Source organism: Orycteropus afer, unplaced genomic scaffold, assembly GCF_000298275.1.
Source record: "Orycteropus afer afer isolate SDZICR_OR568_19922 unplaced genomic scaffold, OryAfe1.0 scaffold00041, whole genome shotgun sequence".
NCBI classification, from domain to species: domain Eukaryota; kingdom Metazoa; phylum Chordata; class Mammalia; order Tubulidentata; family Orycteropodidae; genus Orycteropus; species Orycteropus afer.
Window position 1 is genome coordinate 2,537,212 of NW_006921628.1, and position 9,985 is coordinate 2,547,196.

The 9,985-nt window shown below is 38.0% G+C and overlaps 1 protein-coding gene across 1 annotated transcript in view; it reads left to right on the forward strand.

Moving 5' to 3' along the window:
- The window catches only part of CACNA2D3 (calcium voltage-gated channel auxiliary subunit alpha2delta 3), a 1,513,414-nt gene that overhangs the window by 1,162,672 nt on the left and 340,757 nt on the right, over positions 1–9,985 (forward strand). The window contains exon 14 of the mRNA XM_007937248.2: positions 1,710–1,727. Coding sequence (XP_007935439.1) covers positions 1,710–1,727 — 18 coding nt within the window. The remainder of the gene's footprint in view (positions 1–1,709; positions 1,728–9,985) is intronic.

The following is a 9,985-nucleotide window of genomic DNA, read 5'->3' on the forward strand; positions in this document are numbered from 1 at the left end:
GTCATGAGACAAAGTATATGTAAACTGCTGTATGGAAAGTGAATTTGCTCTGTAAATCTTCACCAAAATCACAATAAAAAAGAATAATAATAATTTTTAAAAATAACATGCTTGTGTCACTGTCTTCCTAGGTTGGGAGATCTGCTGGGGCTAAAAGCACTTGGAATTGAGTGTTGGCAAGGTTGGCTGTACTCATTATCTCCACACTGGAGACATATCTGAGATTCAAAACATGTTGTTGGTTTGGGTTTACCCATTCTGTCCTTTGCTGAGTAGGAGCTTAGGACAAGTCAAGAAAGCACTGTTCTCATTGCCAATGAAGAGTGTTCTTTACAGAGTAAAGAGATTTGGAAAGACAAAAGATGTTTAGATGTTGTGTATTTTCTAGCATTTCTGATGTTGTAAACTCTAGAAAGAGGATATAAAGTCTGAAGTCAAAATTCCCAAGCATTTATGACCTCTATTAGTGTGTGAGTTGAACTGAATTTCTACATTCTAAAGGCAGGCGCCCCAGCTCTACAATTGTTATCTATGAAACATTATATGATTAGTTAACTTTTGAGTCAGTTTTTTCATCTGTGAAACAGCATAATTAGAACACCTAACATTGAGTTGCTGTTATTTCATGTGATAAAGCAAATAAATGGCTTAGCTCAGTGCCTGGTAACAAGTTCACATTTGATAAGTGTTCATCTCTGGGATGAGAAGAAAGTCATGGTAATGATTTAATTCCTAAATTTGGTATTTAATGCATGGATAATGTTAATTCCTCTGTAGATTTGAAAAAATGCTTTTCAAAACACTGCATGCTATAATGGCAATCACAAATAGTGTGGCATTAAAACACATCCTAATAGTCTCAACATGGAAAAATAGACAGATATGCTTCATAAATGTTCATCTTTTTCCACGTATCTATAATTTCAGTCCCTTGCCTGTGCCATTGGGAAAGCTATTATGTCTTATTTTATGGATTAACTGACTGCTTTTCCATTGTTCTTAGAATATCAGCTTTATTTCAAATGCACAAATTCTCTTGCATGCTTCCTTAACCACCAATAAAAGGAACAGTTAATGTGCTACAAAGCAAGAAAAAAATGACTTTAAAAGCAGAACATGGTTCTAACAGTATTACACCTTGTGTACAGCAGGATACCTCAGATTTGGCAGTATTGACATTTGGGCTTGGTAATTCTTTGTTTTGGGAACACTCCTCTGCCCTGTAGAATGTTTTGGAGCACCCCGTCCTGTACCCACTAGAAGAAAATAGCACCTGTCCCTCTCTCCCTTTCCCAGTTTTGACAACTAAAAATGTCTCCAGACAGTCATCCCCCAGTTGAGAACTGCTGGCGTACAGAAAGAAGGAAATGGATTATAGAATTGTACTGTTTGGCCCACCGGACAGAAGAACCTTGGATCTATTTTTGCAAGAGGTTACCACACTGCCTGGGACATGGTGATTCCCAAAACAAATGCTGTCAAATTCAAGAGACTAGTTGTTACCACAGAGTCAAACAGCAGTTCAAATAATCAACACCATAACTTTGTTTTGGGAAATGACTTGGCTTTAGTTTTAGTCTTCTATTTTCCTTCCTGTTTTTGGTTTTTCAATTTTCCAGGGGCAGCCTAATGAAATTTCACAATTAATATTAATTTCTTATATAATGACTTTTTTCTTTTCTTTTTTTTTTTCATCCCTTATTTTTCAGCTCCCTCAGGCACAAAAGGTAAACTCTTTTCCATCACATTCTAGTCATCCTCAGAACTCACAAGTTGTGCATGTCTCCATAGTGTTGTGCATTCAGCACTATTCATGACCAGTGAAATGGTTTTCCTCTTACAGCTTCAGAAACCTGAAGTTGAGCAAGAACAGAGAGGCCAGCAGATTCAGCAACCTCAGCCAACTAGCCTCACCAAAGAACCCTATCATGGCTACTGGTTTGAGGGCAAGTCCACGCCCAACCATGTTGCTAAGATTTCTCAAATAATAGGTCAAGAGTCATTTTGGCACATTCCTTCAAACATAGCATTCCAGGTCTTTCCTGGGATAATTTTCTAGGGAGACAGATAGTGTGAATGATTAGTAAGATCCAGTGACCAAGTTTAGATTTGGAGCTCCTAAGCCAAATCTCTGAAAAACCCCCTTGGGTTTCATTAACTATAAAAACAGCAGAGATTTTGCTTATCTCATCACCCATACCACCCAGAGATCATTAAAGAAGAATTCTTGCCAATGGCCAGACCCTTTCACTGGTCCTCATTATCTGTCTGAGATGATCTGGTTCCATTATCTAGAATGCTCTCTCTCCAGAAAAAAATCCATGTGGTTGCAGTGCTGGCTTTGCTGTGTCATCCCCGTATCATGCCATTGTATCCTAAGGATAAATTATGACACAAAACATGTCACATGATGCCTGCTGCATTGTTTTTGTCTATTTCACAAACTTAAGCAAGACTCCCAGAAGACATAGCAATTTCTGGGGGCCAGATGTGGGTTGGTTTTGTTTCAAGAGTTGAGGTAAGTCACCACCCAAAATTGAAGCAGTATCGCCCACGCTTTGCAGTCTGGAGCAGAGATGATTCGGTTCCTTCCTGTTGAAAGAGATAGCACAACTGCTCCACAAAAGACAGTCTGTTCAGACCATATGGACAGCCACAGGCCTAGAAATCATTACACGATTACTCAAATATATTTGAGATATTTAAACAAGGCGAGACATGCTAGTGTGTGACTTGGCTTGTGGTAATGTTTGATTACACTTCAGTGCCATCACAAAAGAAGTGAACACTTCATTAAAAGTTAAAGTATTTGAGTAGAGCAACAGCTTCAAGTGTAAATACATGGTCTGAATTCCAGATTGTTTGAAGGCACAACATCTCTGATAGGATATGCTTTCTTAATTGACAACATTTGCAATTTCTTTGTAAAGAATCTTTAGCAAATGTGGTGCCTGAAAATGGACCAATCTTAACTTACTGGCATTTAGTCATCAAGTATCCACTGATTCATAGACAAAAGTATTTCAGTTGTAGATGATCCCTCATCCGTTTGAGGTGCCATCAGCCATAGAATTTTAAAACAACATTGAAAACAGACCAACACAGACTTAGTGATAACAGTTGCTCCTGGGGCATACAATTCTTCCATCATACTTAGCTCATCGCACTCTTTCCTTTTGTCATAATGGACTAACTCACATCACATGCCCTGCCAGGCAAAGCCACATTATTGTGATCATGTGAAGTCCAGAATCAAGGAAAATGCTCCAGCAAGTTTCCTTATTTTTTCCCTGTCTCCAAAAGAGACAAGGGACTTGTTCTGCAACTCCTATATAATAAGAATCTTTCTACCTTCTCTTCCCTACTACGGCTGTAATTTGCCTTGTTTCTGTTATATAGAGAAAGATACTTACCTTTAAAAATATTAAAGGCGGTACGAAATGTTTTCAAAGATCTTTGAGGTAGTTTCTTGGTAATTCTGCTCTTTGGAGAAAGAGTTTCAATGTAAATGTCAAATATCTAGGCTGGGGGGTGACAGGAGTTGAGGAGAGGCACGCTCCATATTGAATACATCCTCCCTTGAGACTGCAATATCAGAATTCCTGCACCTCCTCATGCTTCCTCCTGTCTACTCCTCACTATTACCTCAGTGATGCTTGCAGAGATCTTTGCTAGAAATAAAGTTTTTACAAGCATCAATTACCATCAATTACAAATATATTGCCTTCCTGCTCAACCAGCAAAGGAATGTGGTGGGTTCAAATCCGGTTCATCCTTCTGTGATGATGGGCAAGTTACTTAACCTCTCTTGAACCTAAGATTCCTTCTTTTTTTTAACAGGGACAATGATGCCAGCCTCCCAGCTTTGTTATGAGAGGCATTTCTCTCACTAAAGCCTAGCACAGAGCCTGACATGTGGTCAATCAATGTTCACAACATTTAGGGCTCCTGTTGCCTTTTGGATTTGCTTGACTTGGCCCCTGATGCTCTAGAGCAGATTTTGAGAGCCATTGTATGTGATGGGGTGATATAAGACTTCTGCACAGTATTTTTTGGTTCTGAATAATGAAAAATTTGGAGATAACCAAAAAGCCAAGAAGATATTTAATTCCCCTCCTATTTCACTAGAACCTGTATTAACTGACTGCACCATTACACACTGAGTCAGAAAGAAGTGGAAGTTGGACTTTCAACTCCAACAAAGCAAAGTCTTTTAGGGATAACCATTTTGAGCTATTTCTTTCCCATAGATCTCACCCATCTGTGGACATGATTATAACAAGCCCCCTCCAAACCGAAGACTTTATTGTTCTGGGGGTAAAAGGGAGTCATCCCCAGCCACTACTACATCATTGGCCTGCCTTTCACATGAGGTCATGAGCATATACATTGGACCAGATGGTGTCTGCATTTGTGCTGTGTTTTTATTGGAATGTATCTTTGTATCATCTGTAACTGTTTTTTCTATAAATATTTTAAATAGTTATGTCTCTGTAAACATTTTTTTTTAATCTCTTGGCTGATCTACAACTAAAAATGTCCCATTTGAGTGTCCTTCTTATGTGTAAACCAAACCCAACCCACTGCTATAGAGTCAATTCTAACTCATAGTGACCCTTTAGGTCAGAGCAGAACTGCCCCATAGGGTTTCCAAGGTTGTAAATCTTTACGGGAGCAAACTGCCTCATATCTCTTCTGCGGAAGGCCTGGTAGATTTGAACCAAATGCTTTAACTGCTGCACCATCAGAGCTCCTTCCTATGTGTAGGAGTCACTACTTATTGTTGTTTGTAAGATGTGGTTTTTGTGATTCTGATATCGTGAGAAGAGCTCTTTTGGTGCAGTGAATAAGGCATTTGGCTGCTAACCAGAAAGTTCATCGTTCAAACCCACCAGCCACTCCTTGGAAGGAAGGTTGGGCAATCTACTTCTGTAGTGATAACCGCCTCAGAAACCCAAGGAGGGGTCTGGGCCAATTCGACGGCACATAACAACAACAACAATTCCATAAAGATGCACAGCCTTGGAGACCCTATAGGGTCACGATGAATCAGAATTGACTCAATGGTGGTGAGAGTCTTCTAAAGTGTCACTTGAGGCTCTTTACAACTGTTTTCTAGAACAATTGTTTGCAAGTTTTATTTTGTTTTGTTTTTCCTGTGATTCTCAGGCACTTCGGAGATAATTCCTAATCTCTGTCCATTTAAGTGCTTGATATAACATTGAGGTGGTACTAGCTGGTGACACACCTGATGAGTGTTAAATATTTTCAACAAATATGTAGGCAATATCCTGAATCATTGATTAAAAAATCATGTAGCAATGCAGACCAAGGTCTTCACTTCTGTTTTTTTTTTTTTGGGGGGGGGGGGTTGGAAATTGAGGTGATTTAATTGCCAGTGTTTCAAATGTCCTTAAGTTCAATAATTAAGAGAGAACATATGTGATTAATTCAAAAATTAAGAGAGAACCGTATATTTAACAATATGTGAGAAAATCTTGTATTTCTACCCTGACTGACATGGTGCTCTTGACTTCTGCAAAAATAATTGAGAGATCCCCTTTTATGATAATAACATAGCAGAATTACCCACAGCCATTTGCAAATGTATATTCAGTAGTCATATATGGCAAAAATACTCCATTTTTCAAACTGCATATTCATTCAAGTAGGTTCTATCTATAGAAATTAAATATCAATTGTTCACTGCATGGTTTATTTAATCACTTAGAGCAGGACCTTGGATATTTAAAGTCCAAAGTACTCTTTGGGGAATTCCAAATTTGACTCATTAAGAGAGTTAACTTTTCCAGACACTGGTACCCTTTGATTAATTTTGTATAGCTTTCACACAACTTTGGAATTAGCCAAAGACTGTTTCTTGAAGGCTTTGTAGGTGCTCTGTGTCTCAACTGGCAATGTATTGGTTAACATCAGCTTGAGAATTCTAAGCAGGCATAAGCATTTTTCTCAAAACCATAGTTAAAGAAAACCACATCTCTAATCCTGTTTGGAACAGCAATTGATGCATTCAGGGCTGCAAACTATGGCAAAACGATCCTTGTTTAATAGCTCGACCACGTGTTTTGCTTCCTGTTAGGAATAGCTTAACTTGCCTTCTTGAGCAAACACAGCAGGGTTCGAGATCTGTTGTTCTATGCCTGCTGCGATATTCTGTGCTGCTTAAATTGTATGAGGACTCAGGAGTGCATAAATTACCTTCTTAAATGGAGGTGCATTTTTAACTTTTCTTTCAGGATAAAACTGTTTTATTAATTCCCCCCTCTCCCCCACCCCCAACCCCCCAACTCCTGAGAGTAAATGGGATCCTGAATCCATTTATAATTTCTTTGTTTCCTTGTTTATGTTTTGGGGCTAGAGAGAATAAATTAAAGTATTCATTTATCTGAAGTTTTTTTCTTCTACTTTTACTTTCATTCTCTTGTTCTTTCATTTTTGTTGTTTTTGGAGGGGGGCAAGGTTGTTTTGTTTTGTTCTTTGGTTGCAAACTTGTGTAAGTAGAATTTGGCCTAACTCTTATCTCATATGATCAGCTTTCACCAGTTGTGGGGCATCATTTATCATTCCTTGCCTCATTTAACTTCTGTACTTTAAAATGTTAACTGTCATTGAAAATAGAAAACTGGAAGTCTGCTAAGCCGCTGTTTTTGAAGAACTGCAGGTCTAGTGATTTTAGTGTTTCATTCCAGTTATATAACCAGCTAAATCAATGCAAATGAAGGCTGAAACTGCTAGGTGATAACTATTTACGTTTGGTTCCAGCTTAGGACTCATTTACTTTTATTTGCTTTGTGTGTAAACTACCATTTCTTGCTATGATAACCCTGCTTTTCTCCTTGTCAGCGACCATTTTATAGGACCCTATACGGGCATCTTTGATATTCATTCCCAAACTGGGGATGTTTGAATTGGCTGTACTCAGCCAGAAAGATGATAGCAGTATGGCTATAGTCAGAATTAGTAGATCTATTTTTGTGAATAATGCAGGGGCAAGCCCAGCTACTTCGGTTCTTCCAGTGGCCAGTGGAAATTTGAGTGGTGGTGTTGCACAACTGAAGTGATGGTCATATGACCAAATATTTTGGTCTCTGCTGTAGTTCTGTATGAGTGTGTCTATGGCTGACAGCTCAGGCAGGCTCCTCTGCTGCCAAGGAAGGAGGTGAACCTTGTAAGTTTCAAACCCATGGGAGTGTTTGCCGACCCCTGTTTCCACAGCCCAGTCCAACTGTGCATTTAAGACCATAAATAAATGAGTACTAGTCCCTCAGATTCAAGGTCCATGCCTTCCTGATTGTGGATGGGCAGCAGAGCAGCACAGAGGATCCAGTTGAAGCCCTGAGTTGTTTACTGGGGACCATGGAGCTCTGTTTGAATGCAGGGGGCTATTTGCATTTCTTATTTAAAAGAAACAATTTTGTTAATTTAAAGCAATCTTATAATATGTGTCTATGTGTTTATGTGGAATAAAAGATTGGTATTTTCCCTGATTTCCACGTATATTTGAACTGTTCTAGCATTTATATGGGAACTCTGGTAGCATAGTGGCTAAGGCACTTGACTGCTAACCAGAAGGCTGGTGGTTCAAACCACCAGCCACTTCTCGGAAGGAAGATGGGGCAATCTCCTTCCATAGTGATACTGCCTCAGAAACCCAAGGAGGGGTTTCTATGAGTCGGGTCTGACTCGATGGCACATGACAACAACAACAGCATTTATATACTATATTTATAATTAGGAAAAATGCAAAATAAAAAGAAAGATTGATTGATGAAAAAATAAGTTTAAAAATTATGTATTTTTTTCATTATGCTGTTGTTAGGTGTGAAATGGTAGGTTTTTTTTTTTTTTTTAAATTTAAGAAAACATTGCCAATACATACCAAGTATGAGAGCGTTCACACTTGCATATCTTACCAGTCATTCTCTTTTGAGGAATGTGGCCTAAGTTGTTCAGTTACTTGCAATTTTATTTATTTATAGTAAGGATAAGAAGAACTATAATATCAAGTAATAGAAAAATGGTTGCAAAAGCTACTGCACTTCCAAAAGACAGAATATTAGGAAGCCATTTCAAATTTATGCATTAAAAGATTTAATGTGGGAAAATAAGTTTAAAATCAGAACATAACATTTTCTATACATATGCTTCTATTGTGTGTATATGGGTGTGTATACACATACAAACAGGTAAACATAGACATGTTTAACAGTGAATATTTACTAGTAGTAGAAGAGAGAGTGTTTGTTTTGTTCTCTATGTTTCTGTACTTTTCAAATCTTGTACAGTGAACCTCTATTATTTTTCTAAGTAAATATATTTATAATAATGAACTAAATATATTATTCATAAATATATTAAATAGAAGAAGCTAACAAGAGTTAGCCTAAAAATTGTTTGCTGAGCCCAGCTTTCTCCAGAACCAAATGGAAAATTGGAAAACCCAAGCTGTGAAAATACTCATCCAGTTCCACTGATTCTTGGTGCACACAGCTCTATTCACAAGGATAACAATTTATAAATGACTGGTTGTCTTGTATAAAACAATTTTAATAAGTATCTTTATTTATCAGTAATTGTTCATTCTTCCCAGAAGTGGAAGTCATTATTTGATTTTTAATCAAAATCCTATTCAGTGGCAGATGCTTACAGCAACATTGATTCTAGCCCAGGAACTCCATGAAAACAGCAGGTATGGGATTAAACTCACACTGATCTTCAATTGGCAGGTATAGGTTGTGCTACTTCCACCTCAGTGGGAGGAAGAGTCACCTTAGCTTAAAAGTTGAAAAAATGAAGCTGGATGCTCAGTTTGAGACTTAGAAAATATTGTTACTGAGTAGTCTAGGACTTCACAGTGCATCTACCGGGCAAGAATGGAGTTTTTTACTCTTGTAGCAGAGGCAGGAAATGCTAGTGGTTCAGAGATACAGAGTTGACTGGAGACAGAGTTGAAGCCCAGCCCCACCAGTCCTCTCTGGTAACCTTGGACACTGTACACCATCACCCTGAGCCTTTGTTCTCTCATCATCATCAATGGAATGACAACTGTCTCCTTCTAGGCCTCTCCTGAGAAGTACATGAGCAGTGTTAACCTAGAGTCCACCACACTAACTGCTCTATCGAGGTAATGCTGCCTCTGGAAGGATCAGTAGTACTTGTAATGGTGCTAGTAGTGTTATACCTTGTATTATGTGGACACAATTTAGAAAAATAAAGCTGAAATGGTTTGGGAAAACTGATGTATTCTGGTATTGTTGTTGTTAGTTGTCATCAAGTTGGCTCTGACTTATAGTGACCCTTTGTACAACAGAATGAAACACTGCCCGGTCCTGCACCAGCCTCACAGTCCTTGCTATACCTGAGCCCATCGTGGCAGCCACTGTGTCAGTCCATCTCATTGAGGTCTTTCCCCTTTTTCTGGTATTCATTGAAAAAAAAAAAAAAGAAAGGCAAATAACTAGTTATTGGTAAAGCTAAAAACAATGAAATGATTGAAAAATCTCTAATATATCAATATTTTCCAACCGCAGACCTAATTTCTTGTGTCTTAGGACTTCAAAGTCTTATTTCAAAAATTGTCATTTATTTTAACTGTGTGAATATTTTTTTTAATGCTGATTTGAATCAAGCACAACAACTATAAAATATGATTCTGTTGAGGTTTTAAAACAATCCAAGCTTTACTTACAACATTGCTAAAATGAAACTGCATTTTCTTTTTGGAAGTAAAAGGAACATCTGAATTAAAACAATGGCTTCTTAAAATTAAAAAAAAAAAAAAAGATGTTTTCATCTCATTGTTTTTACATCCCCAAAGAAATAGATACATTCTTCTTTCTTGCCTGTGGAAAGAAAGGTAGAGGATTGAGAAGAGCCAATGAATTGGTCTATTATTGCATTGTTGTTGTTGTTGTTGTTAAGTGCCGTCGAGTCGTTTCCGACTCATAGCGACCCCATGCACAGC